The sequence below is a fragment of the Parambassis ranga genome, chromosome 4 (genome assembly GCF_900634625.1).
Source record: "Parambassis ranga chromosome 4, fParRan2.1, whole genome shotgun sequence".
Classification (NCBI taxonomy): Eukaryota; Metazoa; Chordata; class Actinopteri; family Ambassidae; genus Parambassis; species Parambassis ranga.
The window spans coordinates 10,145,708-10,168,605 of NC_041025.1; the positions used below are offsets into that span (position 1 = coordinate 10,145,708).

At 41.7% G+C, this 22,898-nt stretch overlaps 1 protein-coding gene across 1 annotated transcript in view; it reads left to right on the forward strand.

The window, feature by feature from the left end:
• The window catches only part of sema6bb (sema domain, transmembrane domain (TM), and cytoplasmic domain, (semaphorin) 6Bb), a 109,416-nt gene that overhangs the window by 67,281 nt on the left and 19,237 nt on the right, over positions 1-22,898 (forward strand). The window contains exons 6-15 of the mRNA XM_028404298.1: positions 870-968; positions 3,281-3,371; positions 3,860-3,979; positions 4,740-4,828; positions 5,510-5,727; positions 12,266-12,397; positions 12,882-13,031; positions 14,153-14,332; positions 18,142-18,282; positions 21,173-21,250. Of these exons, the coding sequence (XP_028260099.1) occupies positions 870-968; positions 3,281-3,371; positions 3,860-3,979; positions 4,740-4,828; positions 5,510-5,727; positions 12,266-12,397; positions 12,882-13,031; positions 14,153-14,332; positions 18,142-18,282; positions 21,173-21,250 (1,298 nt within the window). The remainder of the gene's footprint in view (positions 1-869; positions 969-3,280; positions 3,372-3,859; positions 3,980-4,739; positions 4,829-5,509; positions 5,728-12,265; positions 12,398-12,881; positions 13,032-14,152; positions 14,333-18,141; positions 18,283-21,172; positions 21,251-22,898) is intronic.

The following is a 22,898-nucleotide window of genomic DNA, read 5'->3' on the forward strand; positions in this document are numbered from 1 at the left end:
GACCTAATACAGCATTAACAGAGGCCTATTGTAATGTTTCAATAGTAAGTTTATACAGGCTTTATAGACAAAATATAGAAATAAATATAATAAAAAATATATAAATGCTTTCTCAGTGGGATAATTAACTAAAAACGGTGGATGGGTTTTAGACAGTAGTACCGCACATTTGTTAAATGGTTAAAATGAGATTTAAAGAACAAATAAAAGTTAAATTTAGCCTGCTGGGAAAATAAAAAAAATGGATAAATGAATATAACAGGAAGACTTGGGCTACATTTTATAACCGCACATGCACGTCAGGGTGGAAACACTGTACTTTTGTCATGGTGGGAGATTAATTCAGTTTAACTACGGCAACATTTATTACCATTTGGGACTGTGGGGCAAAAGCAGCTATTATGTGGCGCTTACACGAGTCACGACTCCTCATTACAAAACATGGAAGAATTGAACTGTGAGTCAGCTTTATTTAGTCATTAGGTGGGCTTCATGTAGTTCGACGCCTGATGGTGGGGAAATTATCCTTAAATCTGTTGCTGTTTTAAATTCCTGAGGCTGGTTTGGATTACCGTCTGCCAATCAGCAGCAGCTGCATATGTGTGTACGTGTGTGCATGTGTGAAGTGGGTAGAGTCTTAAAGTCTCTGCAGGCTACATTCAGACTGTATCAATATGATTGACAGCGTTAATGGTGTGATAATTCTACACATCAGGCAACTGAAAAGCTTCATTTCACAGAGCGGTTCAGATAATCAGCCTCTGAAAAATAAACCCTATTTTTGCTCCATCACTTTGCCTTTCTTCTCTTCACGTTCACCCCTCCTGCATATTAAGCTCTCTCTGTCTTTGTGGCTTTTATTTCTGCAGGATGAGTGTCGTAACTACATGAAGGTTGTGCTCAGTAGACAGGGAGGCCTTTTCTTGTGCGGGACCAACGCTTTCAACCCCTTATGTGCCAACTATACTGTAAGTATCACGCTTGTCATTACAGCTCCACACTGTGAGAGGTCTGCCCATGCATTTATTCCTTATGGCTGGATGGCTAATGAATAAATACCTATTTTCTAAGACATAGATCTCACTTCCTCAGAGCAATTAGCACGTCTGTTCAGGTGAAAACTTACAGCTTGATTAGAGTTGTTTGTTCAGCACTTGAGGCGATGTTGACTTCCTCTCCAGGAGTTATTTATCCCTGTTGTCTGGCAGTTCCAGTGTCTTGTTTTCCTGAGAAACAACAGTTGTTATTTCTCGGTGGTTAAACTTTGTGGTCTGCTGAGCTTGTTATCATTGAGAGTCAGAGACGGAAAATCAAGAACACAAAGAGGGGGAAAAAAGAGAATCCAGCGGGTAACACAGAAGACGTGACTTGTTTGGTTATTTATTTATTTATTTGTTTGTACTAAAGTGAGAAAAGCTGTTCCATTGATAGATGCAGACAGCACACAATTCAAACTACATGTGTTGATTGGCTTGTAAATCTGAATATATTCTCAAGAAGAGGGAACGTCTAGGGCTGAGAAATGAAGCCCATGCAGAAGTGTTTAAAACTGCAGTTCACCCTGCAGCCTCTAGGGGGCCGGCTCCAAAGATCAGTCAATCCCCATAAGGGTTAAAATGAACATCACTACAGAAGAAATAAACATGTTTACAGCCCCATACAAAGAACGCTTTGGGTCTCTATTAATAACTCATTTTAATTAAATAAGGATTACACATGATTATGGGCGTGACCGTTTTGAGTGACAGGCAGGTGCTGATTCACAGCATGAGCTTCCTGCTTCCATGACTGCCTGCCTGCCTCAGGGCTCCACCTCTTTGCCAACATGGCGGTGGTTGGAGCCTCCCACAGACAATCGAGATACTGCTTCATTAACCTGCAGGAGACAGACCCTCCATCCATAGGTATATACTGTCTCTATACCGTGAGGCAGAACAGAATCCTTCTGGACAAACCTTCAACCAGTTTACAAACAAACAGAGTTGATGTGGGTAATCGGTATGTGTTAAAAAAAAAAATAATATACTGAAATAAACATGTTTGGTTCTCCCTCCCTGCTGATGACACCTAAACATGAATGTCCCATCTATGTTTCATTATTAAAAAGCATTAGGAGTTGAACTTATGCATAATTAAGGGCATGACAGATTTGAGTGACAGGCTGGAACCATCAGAGGTCATCCCATCGGTTACCCCTCCTCCTCAGCACCTTTTCATGGAACACATCTTTTGGATTAGTTAGGAGTGAGGGTCTGACAGGACAGCCTGAGCCACAGAACCGCTCCTCTGGAAACCTCATCATGACACCAGGGAGGGTTTGTCCGTCTTCATACACTCTGTGATTCTGTCAGATGAAACATGACCTTTCAGAGTCATCGGCTTTCCAGGCTACAAAAAAAACATTTGTCCAGCTCTGAAGGTTTGTATCCATCATGCAGAAGGCTCACCTGAATCCTCCACTATGCAGCTGACTGTGCTCTACTTTGCAGCCAATCCCTGTCACGCTCAATTACAGTAACAATTTTAAACTTGTGGAATAAAAACTACACATAAATATTAATCATTGACTCGGCTGATTTCACATCATCCTGCAGTGAAATTAAATGAGAAATGAAGGCAGGTGAGTTAGAGGGAGAAAGGGAAGGAGGCAGAGATTCACTATCAAAGATTTTTTTCCACCACTGTTATTTTCAGTCACTCACATTTCAGACGTAGTGCAACAGTGGAGACGTACCTGGCCCATTATCTGTCAGCGACTAATGACATTCTACAGCAGTGTGTAACACACCTGTCTCTGCCTGATAGGTTGTCTGTTTCTCTGGGGACTAGTTAGTGATGCTAGCTACTGTTTTATTTATAGCTGGGGTTTAATGAAATGACACGGATAAATTATTTCATTTTCAACACTCAGTTGAAACTCTTGAAATTTTTGCTTCTGGCAAACTTGTGTTTGTGTAATTGACAGAAAGCGATAGTGGAGCAGAGGCAAACATGCCACAGTCTGAGCTGCAATTATTGTGTGTGAATTATGAACGGGACTTAACGTGGGCGTATGGAACCCTATGTGTCTGTATGTTTGTGTGTTGTTCTATTCATGCGTGAGAATGTGACTCTCATGTTGTTGCTGCTGTGCTTAATTGCCACCAGTGATTCATTAGTTTGCACTTACGGTGACGCTCCCTAATTGCCATTCTCTCGTGGCTTTTTATTCATGATGCTGCTGTAGATGCATTTATACTGTTAGCTGATTGGTGGCTACATCTGTGTGTGTGCTTTATAGGGTGACACTCTGGAAATGGTTGGAGACACAGTGAGTGGGATGGCAAGATGCCCCTATGACCCCAAGCACGCCAATGTTGCTGTGTTTGCAGGTAAGACACACTTCTGCACCTGAGACATGAAGGTCTGAATGAGCCAATGAATGAGGACTGGAGAAATACACTCTCACATGAAATTATATTTTGGACTATTGTAGCTCAGCAAAACAGAGCCGTTGCGAGGCTTCTGCCTCATTTTAATTCTCTCTTGTTTACTTCATCAGATTTAAACACTTCACTAATCAAATCAACAGTGTTCAGTGGATTAAGCTTTGGGGAGCCGTTACTGTTCAACCATCAACTCCTAATCTGATGTTAGCTAACAGTAAAAAAAAAAAAAAATGTTTTTGTGTAGGAGTGCTGATGCAAAGTTGTCATTATGTTTCTGCAATTATATTGTTGACCAGTCACTTGTATCATGTTTGTGATGCAGGATGTTCAGAGTATGATTACATTAAATTCAGCATCAATGATTGCGGATGTGTTGTTGCCCCAACAGGCTGTCTAACTCACCAGTGTTTTTGTGTGTGTGTGTGTGTCAGAGGGGAATCTGTTTACAGCCACAGTGACAGACTTCCTGGCCATTGATGCGGTGATCTATCGTAGCCTTGGGGACAGTCCCGCTCTGCGCACTGTCAAGCACGACTCCAAATGGTTCAGAGGTAACTACAGATGTGTGTCTGTGTGTTTGTGCATCATTGTGTGTGTGTATACTTATTAGATTGTGTGTGCATGCTGTTTTTTATGGCGTGTGCCCCCACACACAACATTCATATCTGGATATTCTGCTTTCAGACAGACAGTCAGAATAAAGCTACCAGGCTGATCAGCCTCATCCAGTGACATTTAAAGTCAGAAGTATTTGTAGCTACGGTGGTGCAGTTTTCTCAAGTACACCTTCTATTCAGCATCCGGCCTGCTGGCTTCATCAGAGTTTGAGTGTGTGTCCACATTACTTAGCAGCACGCAGGATCAATACACATGCCAGCAGTAGAAGTCTGAGTCAGCAGGCTGACAGCTTAATGATCAGGTCACTGGTCAAAACACCGTCAGGCTCACTGCTCTCTGACAGGACCGTCCACATCGTGGTCAAACACAGGTTGTAGAAGGTCCTTGGTGTAATAGCGCCAAAATGCGGAGCGTGAAACTCATTTCTCCGAAACGCTGGGGACTCATAATGCGCTTATTGTTTGCTGTGAAATCCCCTTTCACCATGTAATGAAATTAAGCATGGCTTGTGCCTCTTTCTCATTGCCCCTCATGTTACTTCTGTGTTGTGGGAATTAATGATGCAATTGCAGAATGGCGATGCTGTTCGTCTCCCTCTCTTGGAGACCATCTATATTTCATTAAACACTTTCTCTCTATACATCCCTTCCTGCTTCTTCTCTCTTTTTTAACATCTCCTGTTTTGCCACACAGAGCCATATTTTGTCAGTGCTGTGGAGTGGGGACCTCACATCTATTTCTTCTTCAGAGAGATAGCCATGGAGTTCAATTACCTGGAGAAGGTAAAGAAGTCATTGAGATGGAAATATCCTGATCTCGTAAACTCTCAGTATTCATACAGAAGAGCTGCTGGTAGCATATTTTAAAAACAAAAACATGTAAGCTGTGTCATTAAAATACACCCATGAAAGGAGATGCTAGTCTAATATGTCTCCATTGCTGTTACGTGGATATCAGCTGTTGTTCCACAGCTATGATGACCTTTCATCCCTGCGTTTGTTTGTTTGCATATCTAATCCAGCAAATCACGGTCTTAGCACACAACTCATGTCTGAAGTAACCTGAGAAATGTCTGTGTATCTCCTGCTTGTAGCTGAGGATACAGCTTTTTTTTCGAGGCACCTGTTTTGCTAATAAATAAGCAGTTCACATTGGGGAGAGGTGCTTGCACAAGGTCTCTGCTTTTGACATGTTTACAGAGCGCAGAGTAAATGGATACTTAAACAGCATCGCTGTTGTGAGTTCAAAGAACCAATTTTGAGATGCACTGACATTTCATGAATAATTGATATTAAATTTACCATTATAAAACAATGATCTGTCAAAACAGGGTTTCCACATTGCAAATAACACGCAAATGGCTCTTTAGAGAGCCTGGAGTTCAAAAGACCTTTTAAATATGCCTTTTTTAAGATACCAGGGAATACTATCTAACATCTAACATCAACTTGGACTTCTCTCAGGTGGTGGTTTCTCGTGTGGCTCGAGTATGTAAACGCGATCAAGGCGGGTCGCAGCGTGTCCTGGAGAAGCAGTGGACATCGTTCCTAAAGGCTCGTCTGAACTGCTCCGTACCCGGTGATTCACACTTCTACTTTAACCTGCTCCACTCTACCAGCCCCATCATCAGGATGCACGGCAGGGACATTATTCTGGGCGTGTTCTCTACACCAGCTAACAGGTACAACATCACAATTATGCACACAGGGACACTGTTTTGTATTTTCACTATCTAATATGAGTATTTCTTTGTGAAATTGCAGTTTTATTGTTTGCTTTCCACAGAATTGACACTGATAGGTTCACATCTCCATATCCCTACAGGTTAGTTTGTCCTGTGATTTAACTGCAACACCGATAAGATCCATCTGAAAAAGGGCACACGCGTTAGCAGTGGTGACATCTCAGCAGTGCTCCTAAAAAGCAAGGATTATGTTAAAGCTGTAAATGTGTGAAATATCTGTCTCAGAGTGAAACCGGTGTTTTTTAAAGTAACATACATCCTTAGAAACACATCTTGACATCCTTCCTGTGGAGACTGAGATCTCTGCCCAGTGTGTTACCACACACTCACAGCTCACCTTGAAATTTTAGTAGACCACCATAGTTTGTTCCTTCACCTCTGAAGTCGGAAGAAGCAAGGCTTCCTACGAGCCAGGCAGAACTCCAGAGAAATGAAAGTGGCTGCGAGGAGGTGCAGAGGTCAAGATTGTGGGGAGCAGAGTAATTGAAGACACATGGAACGCTTTCATTGAGGACAGAAGGGTGATTTGTTGAAAGACAAGATTAAATTGAAAAAAGGTGAGAGGAGAGGGGAGATGCAGCCTGGTAAATAGAGGATTATTGGAGACTGAGGGGCTTTAAAGAGAAAAAAAAGAACATAAACAGTAAATCAAAGAAATTGAACAACAAAAGAAAGAAGAACATTTAAGCTGCAGACACACTTCCAGTTCTTTAGAAGTGCTAAATATAGAATTATGTCTGCATTACAATGACAATGTAATGATGAGGCTTTGCAGAGTTTTCTTAATTCTTGGTTTTTTTGATTCCAGCGTTTCTTTTCTGGCACTGAAAGCTGCTTATCAAACTTCCTTTAAAGTTGCTTAGACATAGCACTTAGCACATAGCAAAATTGTTCATATATTTATTACCACATTCTCCGGGTTCCACAGGGACAAACACCCTGTGCAATTGCTCTCTGATACATTGCTATAGTATATTGAAGTCTGTGGTCTAAGTGGCTGAAATAACAGACAAGACTTCAGTAGCTTTGAATGAGCCCTAATAGTCTAGATACCACTTACAGTGTCTGGTATTGCAAGCACATTTACAGCAAACACTTGCAACTGTCTGGAGCTGGAGCAGTATCAATACTGTCTCTCACTTAAATGCAGCCAGCAGCCTGTCGCCTCTCAGTGGTCCAACTATATTTACTTTTTTTAAATATAAAAATAAGTTGCAGGACAGCATCTTAAGCTGTACCTCCTAGTAACAAAACAGGAGAGGAAGGAGAGGAGAAAAAAGAGCAAGTAAAAGGCTTGAAGATGAGATGAGGGGATTAAAGAGGGAGATGGTGAACAAGAGAGGGATGAGAAACTCAAGGACGAGGAAGTCAATAATGGACAACACGTGCAACGCTCCGTTCTCTGAGAACTAAAATTGTTTCATCAGCTGCATCTTATCTGTGTGTTTAGAAGAGCTGTGCTGCGGGCGGGGGCCTCCGCCTGCAGACAGATGGATGCTTCACACACACACACACACACACACAATCAGAAAGACTTACAATGGTTCCCAGATAACAGCATTTACAGCTCACCACAGAGGAGAACCAGCTCTACACACACACACATACAGACACACACCCCTCCCATGGTAACCTGCTACTGAGACCTATTTTCCTGTTTTAAATAACTGCCAGCCAACACAGGAGAAAAGGGTTCAGATGGACAGATAAGGAGGTGTGTGATGGAGAAAAATGAACACAAAGACATAGAGAGAATGTGTGAGGTGAGCTGCAAAACCCATGTGGCCCACTGTGCCACACTGGTTAAGTGCTCGCCAGACAAATTGCTTTGGCTGGCAGCGTGGAGTGAAAACAGTGTGAAGCAGGACCTGGGAGTGTGGGGAGAAGCTATTCTCTCCTGCCATTTGGCCCTGTGCAGCACATATTAGAGTGTGCTATGGGAATGAAGGCATGAAGTCAAAGTTTTTCTGTCTTTTTCGGACAAGTGCTCACATACTCCGCTGGTAATTTTACAGCCAGATAACAGCCTCTCAGGAGCTCTGCAGCATCTTTCAGGCTTTGTTTCCAGAGAATAACATCAACCCCAGTTATCATTTCCTTTCTGCATCTACCGCTAAAGCCCAGGGTCACTCCTCTCGATGAAGGATGAAAGACGAGCTCAGATTTCCTGATGCGCTCTCACTCCTTGATGCTCAGGAGGTCAAGGAGTCATATGGAGCAACAACAAACTCAAAAGAGAGTGAATATAGGGCCATTGGCATGAAGAAGTACTTTATGGTTTATTTAGAACTCAGATAAGTGGGTATGTGGAGAAAGAACAGCAGCAAGATGTGGATGGAAAGCCTGCCATTGCAGTGGACTAGTATTAAAAACAAACAATTCCGGATATTTCCTAGTTATTGTTTTGGCAGCTGAGAATGTCTGTTGCCTCTGGAGTAGACTGACACGAGCTCATTAGGTTTAATGAAGCTGTGCAGGAATGCAGGGAAAACATCCCATGCAAAGTAAAGTCAATCTAGAGCATCCTGAGAGTGGAAGGCCTTGTTTGGTTTTGGTTGCAAAGAATCCCAAGCGGCAGGGTCAGACAGCAGGATGTCCCTCTGGGAAAATGAACCCTAGAAGGGGAAATAAGGAGGACAAGAAGCAGGAGGAGAACAGGTTTACGATGCCAGGAGGCATCTGGCACAGGGGACGATCCGCAGATGTGCGAGTTAGACCCCCTGGGTCTGCTGATAGAGAAGGCAAAGGAATACATAATAAGGCAGTGGAGGTAGAAGAGAAATAGGAAAGGAACAGTGCGACACAGCAGAGCCATGTCACAGAGATGTTGACAAGTCATTCTTTCCAAGTCCAAGTCAAGTCTAAAGTCTTTGTTTGTCTGACTTGAGTCTGAGTCTCTGACTTGAGTCCCCATCTCTGCCATGTCACACGACAAATACAGAGATGTTACAAAGATGTTAGCTCAGGGGTGGCCAAACTTTGTTCGGGGAGGGCCAGATTCGATAATGCGAAACTCTCCGAGGACAGGGAGAGGGACGCTCCGCTCCTCTCCCCTGCGCTCCTGGAGCCCCCCAGTACTCCGGCACGTTCCCCAGAGAGGGACGCTCATTGCTGCACGGGGAGGCTGCTCTCTGGCCGGGCAGCCCACTCCCATGCACCCCGTCCATGAATTCAAATAGGGCTACTATACTACAACTAATAATAACAATATTTCGTGCGCACGTTATTCGTGGCCACAATTTATTTCTTTTACCATGTCACAGATGGGCTCCGTAGTTTTGGAGGACTTGTACAGATGCTCTCTAATAGCAGGTTGTATGCAGAAGCATGTTTAGTCTCGTAGTGAATTGTGTCGAAGTGCTCAACCGGTGTTTTGCACCTTCCGAGCCCTCTGCGTAGCTGGAACCAACAACCAAGCCCTGCAGCACCGCGTGATGCACCACGATGCGGAGAGAGAGGGATAATGTTCTGCTCAGAGAATCATGATGCAAACGTTACACAATGAGTTAAAAACAAAAATAAGAATTGCCTGTTGATTTTGTATGATTTACTCTGTTTGGCTGGCGGGCCAAAAATAACACATTTTAAGATAGAAGCCGCGGGCCATAGAAAATCCTACCGCGGGCCGCAGTTGGCCCGCGGGCCGTAGTTTGGACACCCCTGTGTTAGCTGGTTCACATTGGCCACAATATCCAGGCTAGAAAGAGGGGGGACCCCAGTAGGGTGATGAGGAAAGGTCGAGGAAGCATAAAAAAGACTGGGTTGCTTGAATAGTAATAGGGAGATGTGAAAATAAAGGAAAGTGAAAAATATAATGGAATAATATGAAAATGAAGATAAAGAGTAGAAAGGCAGTGCAAAGGCTGTGAAAATGGAGGCCTCATTAGGAAGACTTCTTTTTTTATTATATAGCTAAAAAAAGACAATATTGTGAACCACAAGTCGGATAAATTAACAGAAAGGTGTTTATTGGTCCACCAAAAGATAGGACTGGTTAGAAAACTTTATATTTTTCATATGAAGAACTGATAATGAGTGCATTCATCTTCATCCACATTTTGTTTGGTTAGGTTTAGGCACCGAAACAGGTTGGTTAATTTTAGAAACTCATCAGCACCATTTTATTTGCCACCACAGGCTGTTGAGTCATCTGAGAAATTCAACCATTACAGTTGTATTTGTGATGAAGAGAAGGTTGTCTTTTTATACAGTGTGTTGTGTTGGTGAGCTAAATACGGTGCTGGCTTTCTCTCATTGCCTTTAAGCTAGCTGTACCCTGGTTAGGGCTACATTTAAACAAACAAAATAAACTGTAGGTATTAATCTCAGTAGAAGGTCATTAGTTAAATTCATGCCATGGGCACTTCATTCTTTCATTTTATTCTGCCACGATGGACAATCTCCTGTTTTAATTGACAAAAACAAACTTCCTCACATTTATTATTGAACTATAAATATATCATGTTTTTATTGTTTTTTTAATAACATGTTAAGTTATAAAAACAGTCCTGACGGAGAGACCTTTATTTGTTTCTAGTTTGATGAACCCACACTGTAAACTTTCCCCATAATTCGTGAATTAAACCTCTAATTAAAGGACTGACTCTGACGCTTCTCCTGGCTCCGGCCATCATCTCCTCTTTCTCATCTGCTTCTGTGAGGCATCGCGCGTCTGTGTTATTTCAGGCTGTCAGTGAGTTTGTTAAGCAGTGAGGAAGCACTTTAGAGTCCACCATAGTGCACTTGAACAAGCAGCATATGCATCTAGTCTGGACAGTCTGTCACTCACCTGCGAAGAGTGAAGGAAGGACGAATTCTCCTACACAGACAGTGATGGAGAAAAAATGAAACAAACTAAAGAGGTCTCAAGTGTGGAGCCTGATTAAGAAAATTATTGTAAATTAAATTTGTGTGCAAGAAAACACATGCAGGAGAGTCGACTACACAGCAAATATGAGAATAATTAAGAGAATCGTAAAGAGGAAAACAGCCTGAGGCCTTTTGGCTTACTTCTGTCAGACACCCAGCGACCTGCAGCGGGAGGGAAAAGAGACAGCCGAGGGTGGTGGAGGGATGGGTGAAGGTAGAAAAAGAAAGCTGAGCTGGCACCAATGCAGAGCTGGCAGACATGTCACACATAACATCTGGTGCCTGCGGTCCTGAGAGAGACGTCGTGTCGTCCACAGATATGCCTGCAGCTCCACCACGCTGGCCTGGGTTGAGTCACATCCCTGCCTATGAATGATAAGTACTGAGGGAGACAGTGTGACCTGATCAAATGGCACATCAGGAGAGCACGGCTCCCTGCTGCCACCAGAATCCAGCCTTCAGGCGCTGTCTATCCAAACACAAACACTTCTGTGCCTTTCAAAGGGGCACTCAACAGAAACACCTCTCAGCTCCATACATAGGGACGGGGGCAGACCCTCACATCACCAGCTGGACATTTAATGCGATCGAAGGAAAGAATAAAAGAAGGAAACAAACAGCTGGCGCTGTGTGTGTGAGTCATAAGACAGCAGGTTGCAGGTGACTCAGTCTCAGGTTTTTTTTAATTTGTGTTGTTATTAAGTTTTAATACTTAGTCACTAGCTTTTCAGACTATGTGCACCATTAGTCATTGATGAGGACACATTCAGAGCAGAGAGTGGAATCTGGGAGCAGGAAGCTTTGGATGTTTTTTTTTTTTTTTTTTAACTCAGTTCTTATCTCATCCTGACACTGCTCTCTTTATTTCTGTGTCTCTGTAGTGTCTCTTCTGTAGCCAAAACACACAAAAAATGTAGGATCAGACTTAGAGGAGATGGTCAGACTTTGTATGAGTGTATCTGTGTTTATTGCTTTCTGTGTGTGTGTGTGGACATTTGTCAGAGCAGATGTTCTGCTCCCAGTTGCCGGGTTCGCGAGGAGTTAAACAGCCTCTGAGGTGCACCGGGCTTTTTACTGGAACGTGTTGCTGGGTTCATTTCCTTTACAAGAATCTCCCCCTGTTTATAAAAGACAGAATATTCAGTGACTCATTTCCTATTTGGGTTTTTATTCCAGGAATTCCAGCCAAGGATTTTTTTTCATAGGCCTAATCTAGCTATTGCATCCGCTACATATTTGACCACACAGTTGACGGCATCTATCTGACTCAGTTTCTCTTCTTGTCTCAGTGACAGTTTCCTTTGTGTTTCAGCACTGGATGTCAAAATATGAACAGCCCAAATCCAATTTGTCATCTTCGCTGGGTGTCTGTCTGTCTAACTTCTTTCATATTTCACAGTCTGTTTTCTCAGTCAAGGTATAATCGACCATATCTTTTCTTTTATTTTCCATCACTTATTTTTCCTGCACCTCTGTTGGAAAGTAAAGCCTTGCTGACGCAGGGCTGACAGTATCAGCTCAAAGTGTTTTATCAATCTCAAACAAAGTGTCTCCATCTCCATCTCAATCTCCCTCTGTCTCGCCCCTGTTGTCCGGGTCTCTGCAGCATCCCAGGTTCAGCTGTGTGCGCCTTCGACATGGAGCAGCTGGCTGCCGTGTTTGATGGACGGTTCAAGGAGCAAAAATCACCGGAGTCGATTTGGACGCCTGTTCCAGATGAAGTCATCCCAAAGCCAAGGTGCAGATGGTGGTAACCAATTATATGAACCCAACCACAATGAGAAAGAAACAAAACATTATATTTATGTCTGCTTTGCATTCATGTGAAGGTTGTTAAATTGCCAACAATTCGTGTTCAGCTCTGCGCTCACAGTAATTTTTTTATAAGATGATCTCAGACTGATTATATCCATATGTAATGGTAATACATAAAAGAAATACATAAAAGATATCATACACAGAACAGTGGACACATATCATTCAGTTCTGCAAGGATACAGCTTGTTCTCTTCCAAAGAACAGACATATACTGAACATTTAAACACTTTCAGAATACTTTAAATGTATTTTTCTGAATCAGTCTCTTGTCTTGTCTCAATGTGAGACACTCAGACGGTCTAGACTAATGAATTGTATACTGTAATTATGTCTTCAATGCAGCCTGAACTGTTCAGAAAGCTTGTGTGCTGTCTGCTTATCATGTTGAATCTTGTTGTATCCAGACCCGGCGGCTGTGCTGTTCAAGGATCCAGGTTTAATTCCTCCAACTCCTTCCCTGATGAGATGCTAAACTTTGTGAAGACCCATCCTCTGATGGATGAAGCAGTTCCGTCACTCGGGCAAAGACCCTGGATAGTGAGAACCATGGTCAGGTGAGGCTGAACTGGTGGATTGTGGTGCCACAGCTCTGTGTCTTATCAGTGAAACAAGGAAACATGTTCAGTGAACACCGTCACAATGTTAATGTGAAAGTACAGGAAGTGAGTGGAAGTTTTGTTTTTTCACCCTATCTTATGCATTTAGTCTGGTGGAGCTCGTCCACAGCAGCAATAATGTTGCCATGGCTGTCAAACTGGTGACCACTGAGCTCATTACATATCTTTGTGGTTTAATGGTGCTAAATAGGCTGAATAGTTTGGGTGTTGGATGAGTTCGAATCCACATCCTGGATGCCTGCACAAACTTAATATTTTCCATTTGCTCAGACAGTGTTGACTTTTTCAATTACCTGAAACATAAACACCACAAAAGTTATTAGCTTCAAACTGTCAGCATAATCACTCAAAGAACTGGACGTGCATGTAACAAGAACTGTATGACTCACCGCCTTCTGTTGTTGGCTGCAAACTTATCAGTCACCCCTTGTGCATTAATTAAACACATCGTTTCAAAGTCATGTTTATGAAACTGCACTAAATTCCTGTAAGAAGTTACTGTCTGTGTGAGACTGGGTTTCGAACACTAACACACACACATCTGTGGGCTCTTGTTGACGTTTTTCTGGTTTAGCTGCAGCACATGTCGACCACCACATAAATATACATCCATGCCCCTCTTACTATTGTAAGAGTGGATGTATGGGGAATAATAACCAGCCGGCACAACATGGCTTCTATTCTGGTCTGTTGACGCACACTCAGAGGGATGTGTGTAGCTCGGCAGCGCTCTGCTATTGTTCCAGGACAAGCCCATTTACTTGACTGATATTATTAATGACTGAAATGTCTAGCGTAATTAGTTTATTATGCAAATTTGATGAACAATTTCTTCTCTGTGGAATTCAATCATTTTTTTTGCAGTGACTTGAGAGAAAATGGCACATTATGATTCAAATACACTAGAGTCCGTATTTTACACCTAAACCAATCAGCTGTAATGCACTTAAATGATGAACTCCCATCCAGCAGCTACTCCACTATGCTTTTAGCTTTCATGGAAGTCGCACTGCTCATTTGCCGTTAATGCATTGTTCTGTCTCTCTCCTGCGGTTCAGGTACCAGCTGAATAAGATTGTGGTGGATACAGAGGCCGGGCCCTACAGAAACCGTACCGTCCTATTCCTGGGGTCAAGCAGAGGAACTATTCTCAAGTTTCTCATCATGCCCAACCAGGACAACACCGTCACTAACAGCAACATCTTCCTGGAGGAGCTGGAGGGATTCAACCCTGACAAGTAAGACCCTAAAGCTGCTAAAAGCATATAATATAACCTGTCAGAGAAGATTGTCAGTCAGAGCACCTATCAGTAACTCAGTTGTATATTCATTCACAAACTAAAATGTCAAAATTATAGTGTGGTTGTATGGGTTGTGATTGTGTCACACCATTTAATTGGGCTTGCCATTAGTTATGGAGCTAGTTATGTGACATGTCAATTAGCCTAAGAGGCACATATTTTCAGACCAGCTGCGTCCCTTTGCTCCCACGATACTAAGCTCACCTTCCTATCCTCAGGCTGCTCTATATGTATATGTACTATTGTTTAGGCGAAACAGCACACAAAGAGGAGACTCACCAGGAAAGAAGGGGTTCAATTTCTTCTAGGTTTGATGTATACACAGTGAGGGGAGCTGGTGGTGCGATGTGTGCGGTATGTCCTGGAAACATGATGTCTCCTAAATTATGCAGAAAACCTGACCTATTATTTTTGTGATACACATAATTGTGCAGGATCTGAGAGGATGCAGCCCCACACAGGGAATAGAAAGGCTAATGTTCATTATCAAGAAATCTGAACATCTGCTAATGAGACACACTACAGAACAGTACGAGGGAGAAAACACTGCGAAAGTAATGAAATGAAGATAAAATCTCAGTAATCTTGACCAAAGTAAGACAGTGTCAGGAAAATTGACCCCTTTATCTTCAGTGTGAAAGTGAATCACATTTAATATCTGGATGTTGACAAAAGATCTGAATTGATTGTCCCTCTTTAATTAGCATTTTGCATGAGGCATGCAGCTTTCAGGCTTTGCTGATGCCCATCATTACGTAATGAACACCGGGTTTCTGCTTCGTGTTCTTTCTTTGTTGAGATTCACTGTTCCACATGGCGGAGGGCTGCAGGGGGAAGACAATTGTCACACAGATGCAGGCAGATTTGGCTGGTGATTATCTTTCACCAAGGCTAATTAGAGGCATTTAAAAAAGAAAATACATGTTTCTAAACACTAGCTTTCTGTTTTGGTATTTACCGTATGCACCCTGATATATATATATATATATGTATATATATACAGTCATGTGAAAAAATTAGGACACCCTTTGAAAGCATGTGGTTTTTTGTAACATTTGTAATAAATGGTTATTTAATCTCCGTTTCAACAATACAGAGAGATTAAAGTAATCAAACTAAACAATGAAAACTGAAGAAAAGTCTTTTCAAGATCTTCTGTAAATGTCATTCTACAAAATGCCTATTCTAACTGAGGAAAAAGATAGGACACCCTTGCCCCTAATAGCGAGTGTTACCTCCTTTGGCTGAAATAACTGCAGTGAGACGGTTCTTGTAGCCATCTACCAGTCTCCGACATCGGTCTGAGGAAATTTTACCCCACTCCTCAATGCAGAACTTTTTCAGCTGTGAGATGTTTGAGGGGTTTCTTGCACGTACAGCCCTTTTCAAGTCACCCCACAGCATCTCAATGGGATTCAAATCTGGACTTTGACTTGGCCATTCCAGGACTCTCCATTTCTTCTTTTTCAGCCAATCTTTGGTTGATTGACTAGTATGTTTTGGGTCATTGTCATGTTGCATGGTCCAGTTCCGCTTCAGCTTTAATTTTCTAACTGATGGTCTCACATGTTCTTCAAGCACCTTCTGATACACAGTAGAATTCATGGTGGATTCTATGATGGTGAGCTGACCAGGTCCTGCTGCAGCAAAGCAGCCCCAAACCATGACACTTCCACCTCCATGCTTCACAGTTGGTATGAGGTTCTTTTCTTGGAATGCTGTATTTGGTTTACGCCAAACATGTCCTCTGCTGTTGTGTCCAAATAATTCCATTTTGCACTCATCTGTCCAAAGCACATTATTCCAGAAGTCCTGGTCTTTGTCAACTTTATCTCTGGCAAATGTCAGTCTGGCCTTGATGTTTCTCTTGGAAAGCAAAGGTTTCCTCCTTGCACACCTCCCATGCAAGTTAAAGTTGTACAGTCTCTTTCTGATTGTAGAGGCATGTACTTCTACATCAACAGTAGCCAGAGCCTGCTGTAGTTCTCGAGATGACACTTTAGGGTTTTTGGAGACCTCTTTTAGCATCTTGCGGTCTGCTCTTGGGGTGAACTTGCTGGGGCGACCAGTCCTGGGCATGTTGGCAGTTGTTTTGAAAGCCCTCCACTTGTAGACTATCTTCCGGACAGTGGAATGGCTGATTTCAAAATCTTTTGAGATCTTTTTAAATCCCTTCCCAGACTCATAGGCTGCTACAATCTTTTTTCTGAAGTCCTCTGACAGCTCTTTTGCTCTCACCATGGTGCTCACTCTCACTTCAACAGTCAGGAGCACACCAAACTAAATGTCTGAGGTTTAAATAGGGCAAGCCTCATTCAACATGCAGAGTAACGATCTACTAATTATGTGCACCTGGTGTGATATACCTGTGTGAGATCTGAGCCAATTTAAGAGGGAATACATGTGAGGGTGTCCTATCTTTTTCCTCAGTTAGAATAGGCATTTTTGTAGAATGACATTTACAGAAGATCTTGAAAAGACTTTTCTTCAGTTTTCATTGTTTAGTTTGATTACTTTAATCTCTCTGTATTGTTGAAACGGAGATTAAATAACCATTTATTAAAAATGTTACAAAAAACCACATGCTTTCAAAGGGTGTCCTAATTTTTTCACATGACTGTATATATATATATATATATATATATATATATATATATATATATATATGCCATTTTTTCTGCATTAAGTGGAAATAAAGGATTATTTCCAACTGGCTAGAAAGACACTTTGCCTGTATTGCCTTACTTGGTATTTATAAACGTCCTTCTTTTTCCATCTGAAAATATGCTGCTCACTGATTTTGGTCTCAGATATAACAACATGATGGATAGTGATGGCAAGTGAAATTGGGGGGACTGTGGGTTGAATGTGGCCTGGAGCCAGTGTGTGAGGGATAATTTGGTGTGCATGGTGAGCTCACCAGGAGGCTGGTGACAGTCCAGCTTTCACAGCAGGCACACAGCTAATCAGGAGACAGAGCACAGTCACATCTTTCTGTTTTTTTATTTTATTTTTTTTTTATTATTGGCCACCCTTACCCTCACCTAACATTCACAGACAAAGACATGCATTATGGCCTGTATATAACCCCAGGAAACATGCAGGACCACACACACTGATATCTGTTAAGGAGTCAGTACAGATAGAAATCGCTTAATTTTCTTTTTACCAGGCCATTTCGCCTTCTTCCTGTCTTCCTGTGTTTGTTGGCTGTTCTGTTTTTTTTTTCTTTCTTTCCATGATATTGCTTGTGAAGAATGACTCACAGTTTGTGAATCATTCTTCTAAGCAGAATGCTTAGCAGAATGATAGATTTTTCCTAATGTGGGCCCACTGCGATGTTATTACCATAAACCATCCAGATACACATGTGCATAAAAAGGTATAAATCTGCAGGTTAGTGCCAGATATCATAGCTCTCTACTGCCAATTAAAAGCGATTTGGATCCTGGTTGAATTTTTCTGAAGACCAGTCGACTCCTCAAACTCAACAGAGTGCTTATTTTGGTTGACTGTAACAACTCTTGTTGTTTTCACTTGTGTAATGTGTATTTATAGAGCTGCTTATGTTTGGTTGTGTTTCTCATTGAGTCATGGGGAATGCTTTTTCCCTTCTGTAATGTGAGGTCAGAGGTTTAATGCAGTGCAGTCTCAGTCTGGTAATTGAAATTGCCTCATGCATTTTTTGTTTTATGTCTGCCTGCCCTGTTTTTGTATTTATGTGTGTGTGTGTGTGTGTGTTGCAGGTGTGCGGAGGACTCTCCTCAGGCACGGCAGCTGTTATCTTTGACTCTTGACCGGGCAAGTCATACTCTGCTCCTCACCTTCTCCTCCTGTGTTGTCAGAGTACCAGTGGCACGCTGCCAGCTCTACTCCCGATGCATGAAGTAAGTGTACAAACTAACTGCACACCATGGAGTATAAAAGGGTGGAAGGGCTAGGAATAAGAAGCTAGGTGAGCGTTCAAGAACCATCTGGCCTTCACAAGTATCCTTGAGCAAGACACAGTGAAGCTCGGCCAGCTGTAGCTGCAGCAGACTCAACATTTCCATGGTGCTACAGTGTTGTAACATCTGTCCCACTGCCCTTGAGCAACACAGTGCTATGTTTGGTTCTGCATAAGAGTGAAATGAGTCAAATTTCAACACAACATAACACACACTGTTAGCATAATAGGCTCCCTCTCTGCTGACTTCTTACTGCTTAAAGGTTTTGCCAGTTGTCACTTTCACTGACAAAAAATAATAAAAAATAATCATAATAAATGCCTAGAAGCTGCTAAGTGATGAGATACACTGCCAGCAGGGGTAAAAAACTCAACTGAGTTTTTATACAATAAGCTGAGAGTGTGTGAAAGTAAACCTTAAAGGCAACAAAGTGGATCCAGGCAATAAGACGAGAGCATCAGCAGAAAGAATATGAAAACGAATGCTAATTTTTAACTCAAAAAATTTTAGACTGTATTTCTGTAGATTAGTGTAACACTGTGCAGCTTATGCTTTATTGGATAATACATAAGTAATGTTTGCATGTATTCCACCTAACATGAGTAGCTTGTTAGTATCTACCATTAATAAAACTACTGTTTTTAGCAAGAAGAAGCATTTCGTTTGCTTGTTACCAGCATTCCAGACCCTGATTTCATATAGTTGTGCTGATTGTTTTGTAACCCACCTACAGACAGCCATCTACCCCCCGATCCATAGTTTTTGTCTGTTTTCCATGTTGGTCACATGGTCTATGAAATACACAATCCATTACTTAGTTAACGTCACTACAACCACAGCCTACCTATGACCACAGACACACCTGCAAATTACACGCACGAGATGGACCAAACCATCTCCACTTTGTTTGTCACCAAAAATGAGCCGAAAACAACAACTTAAAGTAGGCAGGTGTGACTTATAGCTACATCATCATTTTAATTTAATGTAATTTTATAATAATAGCAATTACTGACAAATCAATGCATAAGCACAGAAAAAAACACAATCACAACTGATTATTTAATGAGCTTGATTACCGTCTAATTAGTAGAAGATATTTGTTATATGATTCCATTTGAAGCTGAAGTGTTCTCACTTCACCCAGTGTTAATTTACCAGTGTTTCTGTGTTTTTGGTTTTAAACTTCTTTAAACTCATTATAATTAATCATAAAGATGAGTATCTTCAAAGTATTGATGTTTCACCTGCCTGCACACACACACATTCGTCACAATATCACAGACTCCATCTCCCCTGGCTGGCGCACTCGCTGAGCCTCGATGCCTGTGGCTGTGGCCCGACAGGGTCCACTAACACAGTAACACAAACCGGTACACACAGCAGCACATCAGGCGTGCAGCGTGTTCACTGAACCAGGTGAGTCATACAAGCGTGTAATCCAGAGTGCATTACAAAAAGCGCTCACATGCTTTCTGGGGTGTGTTTATGTGTCTAGATGTGAGTATGAGAGTTAATTTTCTGTGCGCAAGTAGCTTCAAGATTGCTTAGTTGTGCTTCAGCAGCTTCAGGTCTGCTTTTTAACCTCTGATGAGAGCGTGTGAGTGCTTTGGATGTTTGTTTAGTATTCCTCTCCATCCATTTTGAATCCTATTTGGTCTGTTTTTATTTAATAAATTCGTACTGATTTGACAGATCCTTGCCGAGTCTTCACAGAGTGCACAGTTTGAACTCTTAACCTCATTTCCATATGTCATTAAAAGCTTATGTTGTACAGTTAACCACAGAGCAAGCCCAATACTGTGTCATTAAAGGATCATTTCAGATGTTTGACATGTTATATTTCTGGCCACTGGTTTTCAGTTTATTTCAGATACTAGTGTAGTTTAAAACTTAACTTAAGGTTCTAGAGTTTGGCTCTCTGTCTGTACGTTTCAGTGGCTCTGGGATTTTGTCAGAATTATATTATCATGTACAGTGCTTGTAAGCAGGCAAGATTTGTTGCTGCAGTCAAGGGCATTCTGGCATTTTGTATTTAGGAGTCTGAGTGAAATGATGGTTACGGATTGTAATTTATGAAGCATGTTTTCTGTGAATCAAACAGAGATGATAAACCCCCAGGCGACTGGATGCTGAAAAGCAGTTCCTGTAAGAAAAAAAATAAATGTTGAAGGTTACTGTTTGACAGCTACTAAATCTCAGAATGTAGGAATTTCCCTCAACTAGTTTTCAGGAAACACGTCTTAAATCAGGGACTACTTACAGCTTTTCAAAAGCTTTCAGCTCAGTGCTGTGAAATTTCTGAAAAAGCACATTTGAATACTGTGAAGGAAGAAAGTGAGTTATGGCTTTTTTCTCCGAATAAGAGCTATTTCAAACTTGAAACTTCCTTTTCCTGTGACAATGAAAGTGAACCCCTTTGAGACATATACGGAGTATGGTTGTGGAGTGGATGCACATGGAAGATGTTTACATGTTGTACACAGTTATCTCCAATATATAGAAGATTAAAAAAATCAAACTTTTTTCATGTTGCACTGTTTTATTGTTAAATGAGGCACAGGGTGCTAAAGAGGTTTGTCTCGTGCTGTTTCCATGGAGGTGCAGGATGTTTCTTTGTGAATAAATCTGTTACAGGAAGAAAAGTGGCTTGGAGTTCAGAGGGTTAATTGTAGCCCTTGTTTAATGTGCCGTGTGCCTCCATTTAAGTTGTAGACACAATCAGGCCAATCAGAATAAAGTTTAAAGAGCCTCCATTAAGGGGACATAAGTGGAAATGAGAACCTTCAAGCAATCAGTTGAATTCTTTTTCTTCTTTGTCTCTCTGCAGGAACTGCATCGCCTCCAGGGATCCATACTGCGGCTGGACCAGAGGAAGCACCTGTTCTTTCCTCAGACCTGGGACCAGGTACCACAACACTGACACTGTCTGTGGTAGTTTATGTTTGTCTTTATGTCCATCTAATGTTTGAGTTTTTTTTAACATGCTTTTGTTTGGATTTATTATTGCAACCTTTATGATTGGTCTCAAGGTTATTGTTCTGACTTTAGAGACCACCTAGGTCTGGAAGTCCTTGGTTGAGTCTGCAACTGTTTGAGCCTGTGTGTAACATCTGTGTCACATGGCTCTGTGTGTACTTATTGATTCAAGATGTCTGATTTCAAACAATACTATTTATTCACTGTACTTGTTATCGAGTGGTGGACATAAAACTTTGTGTAGGTGTGTGACTGAGTGACTTTTGCTGTTTGTTTCTGTCTTGTGAAACACTATCTGTGTTGCACAAATACCAGACAGTGTGCTGTCTGGATGTCTGTTTGTGTGTGTGTACGTGCGTGACCCCTCTCTCTTCCTGCTGCTGAAACACAGCGGTCCGTCTTGACAGCTCACCTCTAGTTGCGGCTGTTTCCCCCCAGTGAAATCAGATTTCTCTTTAGTGGAGCTGCTTATTGAATTAGGCCTTCAAACACAGGTGTAGTGCCAGGAGAACAGACAACATAGGCCTTAAAGACCACCCCAGGCTGCCTGTTTATAATATTAAAGGCTTCTATGTTGGTCGTGATTTGATTTACCAAGGGCGGTCAACTCGGCAATCGATTCTGCATTCAGTTACTGTGGATTTCCTCGTTGTGAAATAATGCAGCCTGTCTGTGGAAACCGATGCCAGAGGAGAGCTTATCGGCTGGTGTGATACAAATAGCAGGAGAAGTTGTAATTTGTGTGGTTGTGGGAGGAAAGGAGATCCACAGTTTTCAATCAAAGCAGATGCTGTGGTCATTTTTACAGTGAGGAAATTTTATATTGTGTGTATAAGTGCTGTGTGTTTCTGCAGGAAAATACTTTGATCCTGAAAACCAATGTGATAGGCTTCTTGTTGTCGGATGAGCCTATAATCTATGTGCATCTACTCATTCAATCTGAAACATACACATTTAGTAAGAAAATTAATATTGACACATACCTGGAAGTTATAATAAGCTGCGTTTATTAAGTATTTAGGTTGCATTCAAACTGCTGGAGGTGCGTGAAGTCTGTACAGAATCTTCTATTGTAGCTGATTTATCTTTATTTTGTATTCAAAGCGACTGGTCTCTTCTGATTGGTCAGCTTCAATAGCACCAGATTAGCTGCACCTGTGTTTTTATAACCTGAGAGGTTAGCTGCTACTGATACCTCATTGTAACCAAATGCATAGACACAGCACTGAACCATAGCTGCTGGTAAGCTGGTCGTCCTGTGTAACAGGCAGACTCCATGGTGCCTTGCATCAAGTTTCCTAGTCAAATGTCAAACCTGGAATCAGAGGAAACTTGTTATACAACCCAGCAGATATTAGAACTTCTGTCTGACTAGTCAAGTCTGCTGTCAGTTGTGTTATCTGTCCCACAGCTTCCAGTTTATTATGCTCCATTCTCAGGTTCATTGAATGCATCATTATTGTCATAGAACACAGGAAAGCTTCTTTTTTATGCAAAATTCATACTGAGTGCAGTGTACTGTATTTTCACACATTCCAACATACATGTTTTTTCATTTACATGCTGTATATTAAACC